General features: G+C 44.0%; 2 protein-coding genes across 7 annotated transcripts in view; one reads left to right on the top strand and one right to left on the bottom strand.

The window, feature by feature from the left end:
• Positions 1-9,170, bottom strand: part of LOC103978148 (uncharacterized) — a 28,481-nt gene extending 19,311 nt beyond the window's left edge. The window contains exons 1-4 of the mRNA XM_009393849.3: positions 8,690-9,170; positions 6,859-6,927; positions 6,588-6,695; positions 5,349-5,414 (exon numbers count right to left, since the gene is read on the bottom strand). Of these exons, the coding sequence (XP_009392124.2) occupies positions 5,349-5,414; positions 6,588-6,695; positions 6,859-6,927; positions 8,690-9,058 (612 nt within the window). The 5' untranslated portion in view covers positions 9,059-9,170. The remainder of the gene's footprint in view (positions 1-5,348; positions 5,415-6,587; positions 6,696-6,858; positions 6,928-8,689) is intronic.
• A 1,545-nt stretch (positions 9,171-10,715) lies between these two features.
• Positions 10,716-19,333, top strand: LOC103978147 (probable beta-1,4-xylosyltransferase IRX14). 6 transcript variants are annotated; one of them, XM_009393848.3, is made up of 4 exons: positions 10,718-11,598; positions 11,683-12,237; positions 18,445-18,679; positions 18,787-19,333. In XM_009393848.3, exons 1-3 carry the CDS (start codon positions 10,820-10,822, stop codon positions 18,665-18,667), a joined length of 1,557 nt encoding a protein of 518 aa, XP_009392123.2. In that variant the 5' UTR covers positions 10,718-10,819; the 3' UTR covers positions 18,668-18,679; positions 18,787-19,333. The 6 variants fall into 6 exon arrangements, with proteins under 6 accessions (XP_018678313.2, XP_065000800.1, XP_009392123.2 ...); XM_018822768.2 differs by lacking the exons at positions 18,445-18,679; positions 18,787-19,333 and adding an exon at positions 12,388-12,619 and having other exon boundaries at positions 10,716-11,598; XM_065144728.1 differs by lacking the exons at positions 18,445-18,679; positions 18,787-19,333 and adding an exon at positions 12,719-12,941 and having other exon boundaries at positions 10,717-11,598.
• The last annotated feature ends 1,181 nt before the right edge of the window (positions 19,334-20,514 follow it).

Below are 20,514 nucleotides of genomic sequence, written 5' to 3'. Positions count from 1 at the left end.
ATATGATTTACTTGACAACTTCGTGGAAGAAATTGGAGAACAAAATATCGTTCAAATCATAACGGACAATGGAAGCAACTATGTTTTAGCTGGTAATATTCATCTTTTGATTTTGTTAATTATTTTATCTTCAATTAATTGTGTTAAACTCTTAAGTCTTATCATTTTTGTTATCCTTTGTCTCAGGTAAATTGCTTGAATCAAAAAGACAACATTTGTATTGGACTCCATGTGCAGCACATTGTATTGATTTAATGTTGGAAAATATTGGAAAGATCGTAGAAATCAAGAAAACCTTAGAAAGGGCAATTTTTGTTGTTGGATTTCTTTATAATCACATTGGGGCTTTGAATATGATGAGAGAATTTACAGGGAATAAAGAATTAGTGAGACATGGTGTTACCCGATTTGCTACTTCATTATTGACATTACAGAGCGTGCATCGTCAAAAACATACTCTGAGAAATATGTTTACCTCTGAGAAATGGGTGACAAGTAAATTGGCAAAAGAAGCAAAAGGCAAGAGGGCTGCTGATATCATCTTAATGCCATCCTTTTGGAATCATGTAGTTTATATATTAAAGGTAATGGGCCCTCTTGTTCGAGTCCTTCGGTTGGTGGATAATGAAAATAAGCCTGCAATGTGATATATTTATGAGGCTATGGATAGAGCAAAGGAGACGATTAAAAGATCTTTTAATAAAAATGAAGAAAAATATGAGAAAATTTTTACAATCATTGACGAAAGATGGAATTGTCAACTTCATCGTCCCTTACATGCAGCAGGATATTATTTGAACCCTGAATTCTTTTATAAAATTAAATCTATTGGATTTGATGCAGAAGTTTTGGGTGGGTTATATCAGTGTGTTGCAAGATTAGTTCCCAGCATTGAGGTTCAAGATAAGATTATTCATGAATTATCTTTATATAAAAATGCTGAAGGTCTTTTTGGAATTCCAATTGCCGTTCGATCCAGGATAACTACCTCTCCAGGTATTAATAATTTGATATAATTAATTTCATATATATTATGTTACTATGTTATTGCTAATAATAACATAAATTTTGCAGCTGAATGGTGGAGTCTATTTGGAAATTCCACCCCGAACTTACAGAAATTTGCTATCAAAGTACTTAGTTTGACATGTAGTGCTTCGGGTTGTGAGCGAAACTGGAGTGTCTTTGAAAATGTAAGTATTACTAAATATTTTTATTTTAATTTATTTATTTATTTAGATATATGTATTAATATATTTTTAAATTATATGACATGACAGATTCACTCGAAGAGAAGAAATCGGTTAGAACATCAACGATTGCACGATCTTGTTTACATAAAGTATAATCAAGCTTTGAAGACTCGTCATGATTTGAAAAATAGATTTGATTCAATCTCATTGCAAGATATTGATGATTCAAATGAGTGGTTAGTAGGAGAAATGGGTGCTAACTTGCAAGATGCTGAAGACGAGCTTGTATTTGAAGATGATAGATTGACGTGGGGAGATGTGGCAAGAGCTTCAGGTGCTGGAGAATTACAAACATATACAAGACAGATGTCAAAGAGAAAAATGAGTGCAAAAGCTTCAAGCTCGGCTCCTGCTATTGTTGAAGACATAGAGAATGAAACATATCTTGATGAAGAGGAAGGAATCGAAGAACAAGAGGAAGAAGACGAATTCAATGAAGATGATTTGTGTGAAAATGACGATAATATTGATTATGATGAATGACTTTGATGTAAAATTTTAATGTTTTGAATTTTGAAACTTTTTGTTAATGTGACATAGTGATTTTGTATCTTAGATTTTCTTAATATAATAGCATATTTTTATTTAAAATTTTAAATAATTATATTTATTAATTATATTATATATTTTTATATTTTAGCGCCTCGCTTCGCTCGGGCGAGCGCCTAATGCCTCGGGCGTTTTTGGACCTTGGCGCCTTTTGGCGCCTAGCGCTTTTTAAATCACTGGTTCCGAGTACAAGTACTGGGAGTCCCAATTGGGGGGGTGGCGCTTGATCATACAGTGGTATGATCGAAGTTGCTGGACAGTTAAACTGCTCTAGAGCTCATATTCACTTGAGGGAGCTCGACGAGTCGAATAACAAATTCGGGCGAGCAAACGTTGCTACCAAGGACACAAAGGAGAATAAAATCGACGTGAGCCTTGCAACATAACGAAGGTCATACATGGGAGTTACAGTCTGTCTTTCCATCGACTAATAGGAACTACTCAAAGAACACAGATGTGTTGAAGCGGGTAATCGAAAGAGGCGAGGAAGCGATGACAAGTCCAGAGGGACTTAGCTACCTAAAATCAAGCATCATTTAGGATTGAGGTGGACTCAAAGGAGTGTCATAGTGCCGCAGAGGCGGATCTACCGATCGCAAAGAAAGGGACACATATGTGAGGCAACTGATAGTGGGGCTATGGGCATGCCAACACCATGGTACCATAGACGTGAGACTTCCGTGAAGTCATCGATCCCTTGCTCTCATGGAGATAGAGCGCATGACCATGAAAGGGGGCCAAGTAGGTGGAGAATGCAAAGGCAAACTCCGAGTATCGAGACAAGGTAGAAGGGAACTTCAAAAGACCGATGTTGACGGGTTTCTCATCAAGATAGCCATAAGTGGGGGACTTGGGGTCGATGCAAGAGTGCTCAACCAAGGAACGAAGTAGGCAGTACTCAATGTTATACCTTTCTACTCATAGTAGGCGACAGAAATGATGGAGGAGATGATACAATCCCAGAGGCGACCAAAACCATCGAAGACTTGCTCTAAGTTGAAGCAAAATTTTTCTCTTTTTGGCAAAACTTCTTGTATTCCAAAAGTTTGATGGTAATGAGGAGAATTACGGTAGTTAACTCAACGCAATGAGTGCAAACACTTCGAGTGCTTCAAAAGTATAAGCAAAGAGCAAGCAAAGGCTAATAACCAGCTTGATGCATGACGTACAACCCTCGAGGAGGCGAGTGAAATCCAATAACCTTTCCCCTCTTAACTTTTAAGAGAATGGGGGAAACCGAACACCCCAATTCTCTTATTTATCCAATAGAGCAGCTCTACACATGTTCAAAGACCCTTCGAAGAGACTTAGTGAACGACAACAGTTATCAAATCCTCACTAATGGTGATTGATTCTGCCATGAGTAAATTATCTGCTTCATTTCCTAATAAAAACAACAATCAAAAGGGAAAGCAATGTGAACCTACTTTGAGGCGACAACTAAGCAAAAGAGGAATCGATGGGCAAATTTTTTTGAGGAAAGAGCTCAAAACTTCAAGGTCTGCGATGCGATGCTCGTTAAAGCTCCAACAAGCATCCACCCAGTTCAAGCAACGCGAGAGGTTTGAGAGACGGGCACCTAACAAGTAATGTCTTTTCCTTCATCTGAAGGATCCATAAGAACTAACAAGGATCAGCACAACTTGATCGACCTCACACAAGAGTCAAAGTCATTGGTAAGTTGAAGCAACGTGATGGATTAAAGTTTGACTACTCAATAACAACGTTGGAGAGCAACTAGAAGTCGAAGGAGATGCATTACAACTAAAGCAGAAGATTGAATATTTAGCAAAGGCGAGGAGATAAAGCATTTGGAAAGGCTTCGACAAGGATATAGAAAGAATAAGGGGAGAGAATGTCATGGACAAATATGTGACCAAGGTGTTCGATGTAATGTTTGTGTATGCCCGTGTCTTTCGATTTTTGTTCATGCTTTGCACAATATGTAAAGGACTTACCAATAGGCTTGACAACACCATTTTGGTTGGCTTTTGTGATTGCTTCAATCCTATACATGCAGGTTATGTGTAGCTATCGCGCAGAAGCAAAACTGCCCCAAAATAAGCCACCTAGATAGTCATTTTAGGGGTTTTTAGCTCCACAGAATGATGCGGAGTGTTAGCCAACAGAACACCGTGGAGCTACCCAAATGGCACATGATTAAATGGACCTTTGAGGCATTGTCTAGGATCGGTTCATTGCCTTATTCCACAATAATATCATGTGGGGACTTTTGATAGTGGCAGACCACCTTAGACCCTTTATCACGTAACGATTCAGAGCTTACGGAGTCGATATTTGTAATTTGCATTGACTATCAAGTGTTTGCTGAAATGTCTGTTCGTGGGATCCCGAGTTAAATGTTTCTTATAACCCGTCTTCTCCTTTACAGGTTCTTATGGGACCATAAGAGGTTTCGGAGAGGCTGACCCTTTGTGAACAAATATGCAAGGGTGCCACACAATTTAGACAAAACCAACTAAGTCATGACAGTAGGGTAGAGAAATTGTGATGTTGACAATCGACAATACCCTGCATATTAGTGTATTGGGAAAATGATATTCACACATATCGAAGTTATCCCAAGAGCAATACTATAAAGGGCTTGAAGTATTTTGGACGAAACATTGGAGGAGGATATTAAGATGTATGAGAGTGAAGGGAAAAGGATGATCTGACTACCTAGAACAAACAAACAATTAAACTTGCCTCAACTTAGAACAATGGTCCAATTGAAAAGCATAGAGGAATGACAAGAAGTGATCAGATGAAAGAATAACGGACGGGTTATGTTTGACATAATCCAGTTCTAAAACTTCTAGTTAGCCCCTTAAAATTATCATTCCATAAGAACCCCCTTAGGAATTAAAAAAAAATTGATGCATGCCCTTTTCAAAGGCACCTAATATGGACGGAGGGACATCTAATTGCCTGTAAATTATTGCCTGCGAGTCTTTTTGCAGCAAGTAGCACACTTAAAAGCATTTGTTTGCCTGCAAGCAAGTCAGTTGCAACATGCTTACGTGCAACTAAACTCCAACAAGATACAAGTGGACATGTTCTGAAATGCCACATGTTACACTTGTAGACTGGTTTGCAACTCAAAATTAAATTTGGATCTCTCTTCCCTCTCAGTACTATCTCCTCCTATGTCGCCCTCTCTCACACATTGCATGTAAGCCTCACCTACATAAAGCAACTATGTAGCATTTGCTTTGTAGCTACATAAAGCAACTACATAAGCCTCACTACATAGTAGCAACTACATAAAGCAACTATGCATGTGGGCATCCAAATAGCTGCACCTGCAAATTTTATTTGTAGCATTTGCTTCATGCAACCGCTAATTGCAGTCATTTCCTGTTGCAAGCAACCAAATGCTCCCATACTAAAAAGCACATGCACAACAAATAAATCAAGAGGCATATACAAATTTTTACTTTTGAACTTTGTTAAAGAAAAATACAAATGTAATTCACAGTGGGGCTTTATCATATGTCTACATAGAACAAAAAATCACACTGTGAATAAAGCAATAAGAGTTACCTGGTCGCCTCTCAAAATCCCAACAGCATAGCTAGTTACCAAAGGTGCAATTGATGATGACAATGTCTGAAAAAAAATCATGAAAAAAAAAAGAATTAAAGAAAATGTCCAAATGGAAATCTAACAACCTACAAATATCACTATACTCATAATCTGGCAATAGACCTGAAGCAATGTGAGACAGCACAAAGTTCCACAGAAACAACTTTGGTAGTGCAATAAAAGTTGGGATAAATATACAATGAATGACCTTAGACATGTAATATCATTCTTTGAAACATGAAATATTATGATATACATCAAAAGTTACAAACAAAGAGCATCTCAATTGTACTCAAGTAGAAAACACCAAAAGACAAAGTCCACAGGGAATGCACATTGTATAGCATGCCCTAATGCCAAAGTTGGCATGTCAATTGTTCCCAGCGCTATACATCAAGAAGAAAATATTGTAGAAAAGAAAAAAAAAAAAAGGAGGTGCACAAAGAGTTCATGTTCCTCAGCACATCCCAATGCCAATCAGTGACTGGTATGGCTAGGCCTTGCCAATACTGTGCAGATATAGAGGTGGTGACTGCTGACTACGTTAATCAAAACAAGAGAACTAGTACAAATATACCAGCAAGTGGTCATTTCAGTCGATTAAATTTCTGCAGACACTATCAATATTGAGATATTATATAGAGAAAACAGGCTTCAGCATGGTGGCGTCTCACTCAATTATCTCAATCAATCAACCAAAATTAGTTCCAGGCACATATAAGAAAAATGCTTATCCCAAGAAAATATAAAAAGTTTAAAGTGAATGTAAACACAGACATCAAGAACACATCTTGAGGGTTATCAATGTACCACTAAAACTTAACCTGCATCTTAACAGCTACAAGCATTTGATATAATGATATCAAACAGAAGATATCAATTATGGCCAAATGCATCTACTTTCACATTATATTGTGGTATACCATTATGGAAAGTCGAGAAGAGAGATTCTTAACCTTCAATACAGAAAGTTGATCAAGTTAAGGTCAAAGACAGAGCTATTAGTAAATACTTTAATGCATCTATATACTACATGAAAAGATTAAAACAAAAACGAGAAGTCGAAGTCAGATTGTACCTGTAGAATATACCAGTCTTAGAGCTTGCCATTAGTTTATATGCATTTCAGCAATATATATGGCGAGTTGTGCGAGTAATGAGCAAAAGAAGTAGATACACAGTCACATAATTCTATACCTGCTTCTGTAACCGTAGGGGCTCAGCTGCATCTTGGTCATAATTTTCACTATTGGCATCAATGCTAAAATCTACTTCAATTTTTGATTCTTTTGGTTTCACTCGGACCTGAAAACAACAGAAACAGTCAATAGTGAGACTGTCACAATTTTCCAAAAATCTACCCACATAAGAACATTGAAAGATGCATATAGCATCACAAACCCAGAACAAAGAAAATAAAATACATTTCATATGCATCAGGGAAAATGATAACGAAGTGGAAATCTACCTCTTCACACCTTTCATTCAGTTCATATGGCCGCCAAGAAGGTCTAAGTACATATTGCATAACATAAAGCTGAAAAAGAAAAACAAACATCATTAAGATGATGAAATCAAGATAACTGAACACTGTATTCATTTAAGATGAAATCAAAACCATCCGAAGATATGAAACCATAACATAGGTTATCTTAGCTTTATGATTGACTGTTCTCTTGTCCTTCATTGTAATATCCTGTTCACGAATGTTTTACAAGACCGTCCTAGAAGCATAAGAAGATCATCTCTGATGTAGTAATCAGCATACACCAGCATTGAAGCCTGTCTAAGGTTTTAAGAAAATTTTCCTTTAAGTCCTTGCATCAATTAACAAATTTTAAGATGTTAGAAAAAGACTCGGTTACTGTCAAACAAGAAGTCACTCCAAAATCAGTGAGATGTAAAAACTTTGGAGTACATTTATTTTGTATAAAAATTAATATATTCATATGATCCCATAAAATAACTAGTTAATAGGAAGAAACAGTAGTTATTATCCATTTTGAGGTGTTCGCTTATCCAGAACATTACCACAGTGACATTGAAATAGTACACCCATATGTTTACCTAAAAAGACTTGCACAGATTGCAGGACATCATAAACTCAAAATTCCAGATGCATGTCCAGGTGAGCTTCGATGGTAGCAAATGATGCACCGAACTTTGTCATTTATCTTCATATAAACATTCTGACAATCTTTCTTTGGTTTGCAAGAACAACCCTTTTTATCACTCAAGGCTTTCAAGTCCAAAAAGCACAATGCTGTTCACTTTGTACAATTAGGAAGAAATCATACCTAAGTTAACCTTAAGGAAAGGAGTTAGGCTGAATAACTAGTGCATTCTTGGGTATCTTTAAGTTACATCACTGTCAAATTAAAGCAGCAAGTCAAGTTTCCCGACAAGTCACCATCAACAGCATACCAAAGAGATATATCGACCATCTCAAGTATCAACCGTCGTTCACCTGATTCTTTCCCCATTCCTAATAACAAACCCATTTTAATTACTTAAAAAATACAAAACCCGAAAAGACTCTAGATCATAGTATCAAGAAGCCAGCAGCATCCATTCCTATGGTTCAAGATTACTTAAATACACAACAAATCCTAAACCAAGAATGATAATACTTTGAAACCTGACAGCAAATTCCACCATAAAGACAATACCAGATTTGAAATGGCTCCTACAGTTATATCCTTGTTAAGGGGAGTAAGGTCAAGAAGATGCCAATCTCACCAACCATGGCATCCTCCATGTCTCCATCATCATCGACCCTCGTTGCCTCGCTCACAATTGCATCCACATTAAGGGTGAAAGAAACTGAAGTCGAGGGGGGGACTCCTGAAAAGGGATCACCTGCCACCTCCTGCTTCTTGACAGAGTTAAGGGCAGGAGAAGCAGAGGGCCAGGCGTGACATCCCTTAATCTTGGGTCAGATGCGGGTAAGTCAAGATTCCCGACGACTACCCATTACCATAAAACAAAAAAGATATATGGACCGTCTCATGCGTCATTAGTCAGTCTTGACATGTTTCTTTGCCCATGCCTAAATCTGTTGCAGTTACTTTAAAATTAAGAAACCCTAAATGACTGAGCTATATCATCAAGAAGATGGCAGTATCGTACCTAATGATTCAAGAATTAGTTAATAATAGCAAACCCTGAACTAAGCCGCCAGTATCCGCGCTTTGTCATTCAAGAATTGCATCATATACATCAAACCCTAAACTAAGAACGGCAATACTTTCAGACCGTATATCGCATTTCATTATAAGGAGCGATAGAGTGGCACTTACGTAGGTATCCTCGTCAAGAGGAGCCGGGGTAAAGAAGACGCCAATCTCACGAACCACGGAGTCCTCCTCCTCCTCCTCATCAACGTCCATCGATTCAGTCGCCACGGCGTCCACGTCAGGTGCGGACGAAACCGAACTCGCGGAGGGGTCACCCTCCGCCTCCTGCTTCTTGACAGGGTCTGGGGCTGGAGGAGGCTGGCGAGGGGGTTCCGGGTCGGCGGAGGGCTCGGCCTTGATCTTGCCCTTAACCCTGGGCTGGAAGCGGGTGGGCCGCTGCGGCCGCTGACCGAGGCCGCGGGAGTGGTCGAGGTCGAGGGCCATGTCGAGGTCCGCCGCGCCGGAGGCGAACGGATCGTCGCCGTCGTCCATGGCTCGCCCTCGCGCACTTTCTTGCTTCTTGGAGGAGTTCGAGCGCCCGATGCTTACTTTTAATAGAACTAAAACCCCTGGCGACGTGATGAGGGAGGAAAGGGCATACGATAAATGCGAGTCCGACTCGAACCGAAGGATGCTTTCTTTTATACGACTTAAACCCCGGCGAGGCGATGAGGGACGAGAGAGCACACGATAAACGCGAGTCCGACTCGAACCGAGTAGAAACGGTGTCGTTCGGGTCGACCACAACCAACCCATTCGACACGACCGATCGAACCACGATCGTGTAGCGAGTGACCGACACCGAATCACGGCGAGGCCACGTCCAGCCACATCAGATCGAGTTCAATCGTGGTTCAAATGTCGGCATCCCGATGCGATGGGCGAGCCACCCACACGGCTTTCAATTGGGATCCTTTGACTCCAACAGAAACCGCTCGTTCGACGGAAGCGTAATCCCGCTGGTATATTAGCTAATAATGCATTGTTGATCACAGACTCTACCGGCCTAACGCCGGAGAAGAATGCATGTGCCTTGAAATCGTGTCAATGGCAAACAAAGGGTGGCCAATTGCGTCACGCATTAGGATAATTGCACGTTATGGCAAGGGCTAGTTTGGTGCGCACTCAACCATTTTTTCTGGTGATGCAAAGTTTAATGCCACGATCTGAATCAAAGCCAGCTAATCGTCAAGTAATGTTCGAGAGAGAGAGAGAGAGAGAGAGAGAGAGAGAGGTGGTTAGCGTCGAGATCAAGTCCACGTCAATCATGATTGTTTGCATGGCTCTACCGACTATATATCTACATATTAAAAAGAAATCGGAAACGTCATAAGACCACTTTTACTCGCGTAGGTGCTGCTGTGCTTGCTATAAATGAAAGGAATAGATTGAGCAGCGATCATGGTTGTTTTAGGTAGTGGTGTAATGTCACATGAAATAATAATCCACGCACGAGGTTGGTGATGATTGCGTCCCATCGGTCGCGACGATGCTACATAAAGGTAGATCTAATCAAAATCATCATGCTAGTGCTAATTTTTTTGACTTGTCTGCATACGAGTGTGAATACCTCGTGTTTAGAAAGGGAGTCGATCTCAAATCGATCGCGACCATCCCATGCAATTAGTCAAGCCGAGATAGTAACTCGAATGTGACTACTACGAAATAATCATTTTGACTCGCCAGCTTTCGGACGGTAACACATGAACTACTCTGGTGGTGGTTATGACAATGTCAAATTGAGGGTACAATAGTAGTGTGTGGTGATGCCGCAATTTAATGCACCAAATGTTCTCCTCTGCTTATAATTGTGCGTTTAATAAAAACGAGTAACCACCGTGAGGAGCTCTTTTCTTTATTTTTTGGGCAAAAATACTTGGACATATTTAGACAAATAATATGAGGAACTCACTTGAGGCTACGAAGGCAGATGCGTAATCTCACGCCCCGTTGATGTTGGGCACTTCCACCCCACTCATGGGTTGTGATTAGCACGCCAACGAAAGAAGGAACGCTCCACGTGGGTGTCCAAAGCCAGACACCCGTTCTCTCATTGCCTCCCTGTCCGGGCCCCACTTCTCTCACACGCGTTCGTCTCTTGTGCTTCGCGTCGAGTCCTTCGTTCCTTTCGATTCAAAAACAACACATTTACTTCTGCTTTGCGGTCGATTACAATACATTTATATGTAGCTGTCGAGCTAACGGACGGGCGGAGCAAATTAGAGAGCGGATACCGATCTTGGAGGCCGGAGGATGAAGCAGCCGGAGGTGCAGCACCCGAACCGCCGGACGTACAACGCCACCGCCACCGCCTTTCGGACGCTCCCCACCGCCGCCACCGCACTCGACGGTGGGGGTGGCGCCGTGGCCGGGGACGGCGCTCCCCTCAAGCCCCTGAGCGTTTTCTTCTCGCCTGCCGTCCACGTACTATGCTGCCTCCTCTCCGCTGCTGCCGGGTTTCGGTTTTCAAGATTGCTCTTCCTCCTCCTCTTCTCCCCCGCCCCACCCTCCTCCACCCTCCACCTCCACCGCCACCGCCACCATCTACACCTCCTCCGCCAACCCCCATCCGCTGTTCTCCCCTCCCCGCCGCCGCCCGAACTCCCTCCCCCGCCTCCCACCATCGCCGCTTCTAGCCGCGTCGTCGCCGGCCGTCACGGCATACGCGTGCGTCCGTTGCCGCACCCGGACCCCGCCGAGGTGGCGCGGGCCCACGAGATCCTGAGCCGCGTGCAGCAGGAGCAGCGTCTCCAGTACGGCGTCAAGGAATCCCGCCCCATCCTCGTCGTCACCCCGACCTACGCCCGCACCTTCCAGGCCCTCCACCTCACTGGCCTCGCCCACTCCCTCATGCTCGTCCCGCATCCCCTCACATGGCTCGTCGTCGAGGCCGGCGGCGTCTCCAACGAGACCTCCGCCCTGCTCGCCCGCTCGCGCCTCCCCGTCATCCACCTCGCCTTCAACGAGAAGATGCCCGTGCTCTGGAATGACCGCCACCGCTTCGAGACCCGCATGCGCCTCCACGCCCTCGGGTTTGGCCTTTACGCGCTGCCACGGTTTCCTTTCCCTGAACAAACACTAGACTTATTCTCGTGACCTATGTCTTCTGCGAGCAGAGTGATCAGGGAGCGGCGGTTGGACGGGATCGTCGTGTTCGCGGACGACAGCAACATCCACACCATGGAGCTCTTCGACGAGATTCAGAAGGTGGAGTGGATGGGTGCGCTGTCGGTGGGAATTCTGGCACATCCCGCTGCTCCTCAGACAACGTCGCGGAGGCAGGAGAGGGAGACACAGAAGAATTCACCATTGCCGATCCAAGGCCCGGCATGCAACTCCTCGGGCCAACTGATCGGTTGGCACACCTTCGATTCTCTGCCATACGCCAAAAAAGCTGCCGCCACTGTGGGCGATGGGATGACGGTAGTGCCAACGAAACTCGAGTGGGCCGGGTTTGTAATGAACTCGAGATTGCTGTGGAAGGAAGCGGAGGGGAAGCCTGACTGGGTTCGAGATCTAGAAGAGGTGGGGACTAGCGGGGAGGAGGTTCAGAGCCCGCTGGATATGTTGAAGGATGCATCATCCGTGGAGCCAATTGGCAATTGCGGGAAGAAGGTTCTTCTGTGGTGGCTTCGGGCCGAAGCACGCTATGATAGCAAGTTCCCTGCAAGGTTAGTCTCACGAATCCCATCTGAGTGATAATGTTATCTGGTTTCTTGTTGATTTGGCTTCCTCGTAAAAGGCATGTTCTGATTCAGGCAGATGCTTAGCTTCTAGATAATAATATCCGTATGCTGTCATCACATCCCAATCCATGACAGGTTTGGCGTTGCAAATTTCCACTTCATAATTGTGCCAAATTTTCGCTTAGCTAGTGTGACAAAAATTCCTAGCCTGATGATGTCAAAAGAATTTGTTCCAAGTTAAACATCTGATGTATTTATAGTCATCTCTTCAGATTTCATAAATTAGCTCAAGTTCTCAGCTAGTAGATTTGTGGCTAAATTTATTGAAGCTCTTGAGCAAAAAAAAGTTGATTGCATTTTCGGGCAAGCTAAAAAATTGTACAATGTGTATGCCATGTGCTTATGTACTATCCTTTAGATAATAAGGCTTCTTGCAACTAACTGTCACGGACAAACTTTGAAACAGGGTGTTTGATGTAATGCTTATGTATGTCCGTGTCTTTTGGCATGTTCATGCCTCGTACAACATGTAGAGGGGCGGCCGAAGGCTTAATAGTCCCATTTTAGTTGGGTTGGTGGCCTCTTTAGGCTTGTAAATAAAGATTGTGTCATGTGGACACGTACGAGAGCTTTTCGGTCTGTAATGGACAATTTTACCCTTTGTTGTGCAACTATTCAGAGCTTGTAAAGTCTGTTTGTAATTTGCATTGTCTATGAAGTGTTTTTCGGACATGTTTGCTTGTGGATCCCGATTGAGGCATTCTCTTTAACTCGTTCTCTCTTTTGTTGGTCCTAAGGGACAATGGGAGGCTTCGGGGAGGCTGACCTTTGCGGACGGACGCGCGAGGGTGCCGCACGACTTAGGCAAAACCAGCTAAGTCCGTGACAGATGGTATCAGAGCGGGACAAGCACTCATAGAAACGCTTGACATGCAAACGTGGGGGACCTAGCGGGGCTGCGTTGAGGACAGTCAACAACGCGCGACCGTTTGAGGGAAAACGAGCATGGAGATGTAGGGAAAAGAGTCGCTCAGAGGAGCGGGCATCTAACATTGGCATTCAGAGGAATGGCCAACCCTTCGCGCAAGAGGCACCACGAGAACAGGCAAGCTTGGAAGAATGCGGAGCGCACAAAGGTTGGGATGGCTAAGTTTGAGCTACGGCTCAACGTTGACAATTTTACTTGATGGTGCTCAAGGCAAGCGAGGCGCTTGGCAAAGGACGAGACCATGCAAAGTGGAATGAGTTGCTCAGCGACCGAAAGAGTTGTGCAAAGCTCACAGAGGTGAGGGGAATTGCTAACTCGAAGAATTCGGTACTCATGCATGGGCTTGTATGCGGACGATGGAATGTTCGTGGCCATCCCAAGGCGGTCGAGACTCGGCGCCATGGAGCATTGAAACTTTCTCTTCGGCATGCGAAGGATACGTCCGGAGGAGGCTGAAGTGTGCAACGAGTTCAGCATGTTGCTAGGCCTTGAGGGGTGCAGCGGTGGCTGTATTGACGTGGAGGCGCAATCTAGCAAGTGCGTTTGCAAGAGGCAGAACAATGCACAGTTTGTTCAGCAGATAGGAGTAGTCCAAGGGGATGGTGGTCTCCGAAACGAAGAGAGATGTTGCTCCAACGGGACAGTTATCCAGGAGGGATAAGTCTCGGCACTCCAAAGGGAGAATCATGTGAGACAGACTTCACATGTTGAGGAGGAGTACCTCACAAACAACAACTTCACGAAGCTCGATGGACTGAGCAAGCGGCGAGGAGTCGTCGCATGATCTCGCTCGAGAGAATGCATTGGTGGATGCATTGCGAGATCAAGTGGGGGAGCGACCTGAAGCAACTTAAAGGTAGGCACACTTAGAGTCGATATGGAGATCGGACTCAAGGGAGGGCTGACCCGTGGAATGGTGGGCGCGAGGGCCACCATCGACTCAATGCAAAAACGAGGAGCGGAGCAACTTGGGTGTAACTTGGCGAAGTACCCAAGCCGCATAAAAGGAGTCAGCAGAGAAGTTGGAACATGGAGCAGAGGCACAGTGCTTTTCTTAGACAGAGGTCAAGGACATGAACTCTTGCAGAGGCAAGAGCAGAATCATGTTGTTCCATGGGTCCTTCATTCTGACGGAGTGGACTCATCTTGCATGGTGCCAAAGACGAAGGGAGCTTCTGGGCACATGCACCTTATCTCGGAGGAGCATTTGATGGAGGAACTAAGGCGACTCAATTTGCAGAGGCGAAGTTGAGTTCAGAAGACCTTAGCACGGGGCAAGAGGACACAGAGGCGGGTACTCTTGAAGAATATGCCACAGTGTTGCCATTCAAGCTGTTATGAAGGAAGCAGTGCGCAGCGGAGATTGTGCTGGTAGGGGCAGAGGCCCAGGATCCAGGCAATGGTGCACAAATTATAGCGAAGTTGGTGGACTTCGGGAGCTACTAGGCGACGGACTGTCCTAGAGCGGTGCTTCATCTAGGTATGACCCAAGAGTGGGTGGATGAAGGTCGATTGCCAAAGGAGCGAACAAAATCGAAGGTGGAAGAGACCCTGCGATGTATTGGCAGAGGCCACACATGGAGGGTTCACAATTCGAGTTTATTCCACAAGGATCATAATGCAATGGAGATGTCACCAGGAGGCGACATGGTGCAGCGGATCGTGGTGGAACAGTTCGTGGCAATGTGATACACACAACCTAGTCCCGTGAGGGATGAGATCATATGGAAGTATGATCGAGAGCTATTGGGAGCTCCGCTTTGGTGAACAACACGACGGCAAGAAGGGCTATGGATTCAAGGAGTGAAGGCCATGGTACCGCAGAGGCGAGTCTTCCGTGCGTGCACCGAATTTTGCATCGGATGAAAACCTTGGTCATCAGCATATAGGAGCTGGGTTCCACCAAGGGAAAAGTTCGAATGCAAGTACCAATGAGTTCCATGGGAGGGACTTGATCATGCAGAGGTATGATCGAAGCAGCTGGAGAGTTGGACTGCTCCAGAGCTCATATTCGCTTAAGGGAGCCCGACAAGTCAGAGGACAAGGTCGAGTAAGCGAACGTTGCTACCAAGGAAGTTAGGGAGAGCAGAATCGGTGCAAACCCTACAACGTGATGGCAGAGGCCATGCATGGGAGTTGTAGTTTGTCTTTCCATCGACCAAACGGACTGCTTGGAGAACACAGAGGTGTTGAAGCAGGGGGTCGAAAGTGGCGAGGAAGCGACGACGAGTCCAGAGGGACTTAGCTACCCAAAAATCAAGCATCAGTTAGAATGGAGGTGGACTCAGAGGAGTGCCACGGAGGCATATCTACTGATCGTGGAGAAAAGGGATGCAGAGGCGAGGCGACGGATAGTAGGGCCATCGGCATGGCAGGGCCATGGTACCGTAGAGGCGGGACTTCCGTGAAAGTCATTGATCCCTTGCTCTCATGGAGGGAGAGCGTTTGGTCGTGAAAGGGGCCGAGGAGGTGGAGTATGCAGAGGCAATCTCCAAGTACCGAGACAAGGCTGAAGGGCAGAGGCCAAGAAACTTCGTAAGACCGGTGTCAACAAGTTTCTCATCAAGATAGCCGTAAGTGAAGGACTTCGGGTCATGCAAGAGTGCACGACCAAGGAACGAAGCAAGCAGTACGCGGTGCTGTACCTTTGCTACTCAGTGGAGTAGGCGGCAGGGTTGATGGAGAAGACGGTACAATCCCAGAGGCGACCTCATATGTCAGAGAATTACTCCAAGTTGGGGTGAAAACTTCCCGCATTTCAGAAGTTCGATGGCATTGAGAAGGTGAATCACAGTAGCTAACTCAACGCAAGGAGTGCAAACACTTCAAGTGCTTCAGAAGTGTGAGCAAAGAGCAGGCGAAGGCTAGTAACCAGCTCGATGCATGAAGTACAAGTCAAGTAACCTTTGCCTTCTCGACTCTTAAGAGAATGGGCGAAACCGAGTACCCCAATTCTCTTATCTATCCAGCAGAGGAGCTCTGCACAAGTTCAAAGACCCTTCGAAGATAATGGAAGACAATAGTTGTCAAATCCTCACCAACGGTGATCAGTGCTACTGAGAGTAGATTGTCCGCTCCATTTCCCAACGAAATGCCAATCGAAAGCGGAAGTGATGCGAACCTACTTGGATGTGACAACTAACTGAAAGAAGAGTCAATGAGCAGATTTTGTGGAGGAAGGACTCAAAACTTCAGAAGTTTGCGAGGCGATGCTCGTTAAAGCTCCAACAAGCATCCACCCAGTTTAAGCAGCATGTGGAAATTTTGAGAGACTGGCGCAGTAAGGATGGTCTTTTCCTTCATTTGGTGGATCCGCAGGAAGCAACGAGGATCAACACAACTCAGCCAACCCCACACTAGAGTCAGAGTCATTGGTGAGTTGAGGCAGCATGGCGGATCAAAGGTTCGACTACTCAAAAAAAAAAAAAAAACAGCAGCGGAGAGCAGCTGGGAGCCAGGAGGCGCATTGCAGCTGGAGCAGAAGATTGAAGACTCAGCAAAGGTAAGGAGTTGCAGTGTCGGCAAAGGCTTCGACGAGGACGTCGAAGGAATAAGTGGGGGAGAATGTCACTGACAAACTTCGAAACAGGGTGTTTGATGTAATGCTTATGTATATCCGTGTCTTTTGGCATGTTCATGCCTTGTACAGCATGTAGAGGGGCGGCCGAAGGCTTAATAGTCCAATTTTAGTTTGGTTGGTGGCCTCTTTAGGCTTGTAAATAAAGATTGTGTCATGTGGACACGTACGAGAGCTTTTCGGTCTGTAATGGACCATTTTACCCTTTGTTGTGCAACTATTCAGAGCTTGTAAAGTCTGTTTGTAATTTGCATTGTCTATGAAGTGTTTTTCGGACATGTTTGCTTGTGGATCCCGATTGAGGCGTTCTCTTTAACCCGTTCTCTCTTTTGTTGGTCCTAAGGGACAATGGGAGGCTTCGGGGAGGCTGACCTTTTACGGACGGACGCGCGAGGGTGCCGTACGACTTAGGCAAAACCAGCTAAGTCCGTGACATAACGGCGTTTGTGGAAGGAGATAAATTGAACAGCAATTTTCCATGCTCATCTCCTCTAATTTCAATAGTATTTCGTGCATCATTCGCAGTTTTTATTATCATAAGTTTCTCTTCCCATATGATTTAAGATTACAAATGTTGTTTGGAGAATGGGCTCTCTATGTTTATTTGATTTATATTACCCTTTTCCATTTGCCGATTTTGTTCTCTGCAATTCTAAGAAGAGGGATTAAATACAGCAAGTACATATTGAAGGTCTGGAAAATGAAAATAGATGAAGGTAACTTAATCATGATTCGTCATGGACTTTTAATTGTAAGGGCCCTGGTGATTTAGATTCACTTTGAGCTGAGGCCGCAACGAATGATTAGATTTTGCAGATCTTATCCAGAGCAAATTCGAGTGTAGCCTAGCATCCTTGGAGGAAACCAACCTCCAAATCCTGAATATACTTGAGACTTAAGAAGTTGTCAAATGATTCTCGTTTTGTTGGATGAAGGGATCAGAAACATAAAGAATTCTCATGTTTTCCTTGCAACATCTCTTTTCTTTAACCAGCAAGTAGATGAGTCTGATCGTGTTCATCTCCACCTCAAATAACTTTTCAACCTGCCAATTTATACAAGAGTGTACATTTTTCAAACTGATGCATTTTCATCCTCATCATGATCATTTGATTGCCCTGTATGGTGGACTTTTAATCAATCTTGATTTCCACTGAGTATCAAGTTGATGAACATAAGGTCGGTAATTTTTGGAGTACAATTAGGAAGCTGCGATATGGTTAAAGTCCTGGCAAAAGATTCAGATGTCTGGTGATGAAACTGAATCTTCTGTTGTTCTCTTTTGCTTGGAGTCTTGTGGTTGCTTTAAGCTGAAGAGTGTCACTGGTAGTTGCAAATCTGACAACTCGTGTAAGAACTAGGAAACAGAATTACTAGATGCTGCACTGTCAATTTTGTTGGAGTATGAGTCTCTAAAGGAATTAGATATTTGGGTCGCATAATAGTTGGCTGATGTAAAGAACTGCATGAATTATTTGCTCTGATGAATGGAATTTGGTTTCTCATACGGATTTCACATGAAATTTCATCGAAAGTTTGCAAAGAAATTACTCGGATAATCAGATTATGTTTCCGTATCAGTAAGTTTTCCTTTCTTGTTAGCTTATAGGATTTTTCTTGTCTGCAGATGGGTGATAGATCCTCTGGAAATTGTGGTTCCTGCAAAGCGAAGTCCATGGCCTGAGGCACCTCCTGACCTTCCATTCAAACAGATGGCAAATGACAAGAGTCTTGTTGAAAAACGTGTTTCAAAGAAGGGTAGATCTTCCAGGTCTAAACGCAGCTCTCGCAGCAAAAAGAAACGCGAACCACATGCGGATACACGAGTAGCTGTCTTGCAGGAAGAGTAATTCCAGCAAGAGGTATTTACCGATGCATTATTTCTAGGCCGTAACAACATGTAAAGGAACTACTCAAGAGTATGATCCTTCACATGAGATTTTTATACTCACTATTTATCCCCCATCAGAAACGTGATCCGCCATGGAAGTAGCTTCACCAGGAGTCAGAAGTTACAAACTGTGTACAGCATCCAAGGTTCTTACTGTATCAGTCGCGGCAACAGATTTAATTTGTCGATATTACTATATTCTCACCAGAGCTTCATTCTTACTCGCAAAGCTGATGTCGCAAATCCCTGATAATGCTCTAGCTCTTGGTGGTGCTCATATTCTACAGATGTCGACTTGAAGATGCTTATTCTATAAATCTAGTCAAGGTGGAACTCATAGTGGACATGGAACCTGATTCAAGATGCATTGTTTCGGGTTCATCCAGCAGCATTCATCGTAACAAAAGGTCTACCTATTTGCCTGCTGTTTACTGATGCAGCTCTCACATACAATCTTTGGGCATCCTCCCATTCTGCAATTTCCCAAGATAAATGTTGGCCTTTTACTTGTTCTTCGGCAGGACGTACAATTTTTTTGTGCATGTATTTGTGTCGAAAGGAATAGGTTTCACCGTCCTTTCTTTGTTCATCATCTTGATTAATAAAGTAATTAAGAGTTCTTTTAGGCGTGGCAGAAAGTAGATAGTTGATGAAGACTTGGACAGAACTAGTGCAATCCTATCAAGTCTACCGGTCATCTTTTTCTTTTCAAAAGAGGATCAACCAAGAGAGAGAGAGAGAGAGTGGGTGGCGGGAGAAGAAGAAGGAAGAAGAGCAAAGGAACATGGTAACCCGAGTTGTCTTTCTTCCTCTGCTGTCTCCAGTGGCAACGCACAGAGAGGTGTTCCCCATTAGAAGAATGGCACAGTTTTCATGAGACGGGCTGCTGCTGCTGCTACGCTGACTCGCAGTCTTTGAGCTGAAAGAGCAGCCTCATCGTTTTCTTTGAAGCTGATGTTTGGGATGCTTTGTAGCTTTTTCTGTGGGGGCTGCTTCCGCTGATCACCGAGTACAGACGCAACTCGGTGGACTAATGCAGTGTCAATCGCGGTTTACATATCGCGATCAACAAGCAATCAGACCATGCCTTGTAAAATGTTCATCATCCATAAAACAATGGGCGTCCGAACTCGTCTTGTGTCGATCGATCGATCGATCGATCCATCTCTGGAATACCTACCTCATCATGAAGGCCATTCGAGAGGTACGAGAGCGCATTCAAAGCCATTCTTGAAACTTGGAAACCAACACAATGTCACAATAAATGTGGGTTGTCATAGGCACAAGACAAACTTGCCGATTCATGTTAACTATTCGGATTCTTGGGAGTGGGAGAGAGGTACGGGTGGCCCTCAACCTTGTCGTCTCATTCATGGCTTCCATTAACCTCCTGCGTCGATCACTTCGCTCCTCTTTCTTCAGGATTAGCGCTGATAACGTCAGTAATGGTGCAGAGAACACGACGAAGAAATGATGCAGGATTGTACTCGATTAAATGTCCCATTGCGTATATCGGGTAAGACTATTCACTATGAAGCGGTACGTATCGAATTGATGTGTGTATTAAACCATCAGCATTAACTACGAAAAGCAAATCGATGTTCTCAGCTAATAGCGGCAACGGTTACTTGTGTTGTGCGGCTTTAACGCCTTGTTTTCGTCCCACGCGAATAAGAAAGGTTTGGAAACTTGAAGATTTCTGTTCTCGATATTAAAAACACGAAATTAAAACTGTGATTCCAAACACTATCATGATATCTATCCCCTCCGGATTTTAATATTATATGATATATATTTAGATTATGT

Source organism: Musa acuminata, chromosome BXJ3-3 (genome assembly GCF_036884655.1).
Source record: "Musa acuminata AAA Group cultivar baxijiao chromosome BXJ3-3, Cavendish_Baxijiao_AAA, whole genome shotgun sequence".
In the NCBI taxonomy this organism is placed as follows: domain Eukaryota; kingdom Viridiplantae; phylum Streptophyta; class Magnoliopsida; order Zingiberales; family Musaceae; genus Musa; species Musa acuminata.
The sequence above is the reverse complement of the archived record's forward strand: the minus strand, read 5'-3'. Positions and strand labels throughout refer to the sequence as shown.

Excerpts from the sequence above, each read along its gene's own strand:
- LOC103978147 (XM_009393848.3), top strand. The coding sequence starts at position 10,820 with ATGAAGCAGCCGGAGGTGCAGCACCCGAACCGCCGGACGTACAACGCC. Across the intron at positions 11,599-11,682 it reads ATGCGCCTCCACGCCCTCGG|AGTGATCAGGGAGCGGCGGT; the intron begins GTTTGGCCTTTA and ends TTCTGCGAGCAG. Across the intron at positions 12,238-18,444 it reads GATAGCAAGTTCCCTGCAAG|ATGGGTGATAGATCCTCTGG; the intron begins GTTAGTCTCACG and ends TCTTGTCTGCAG.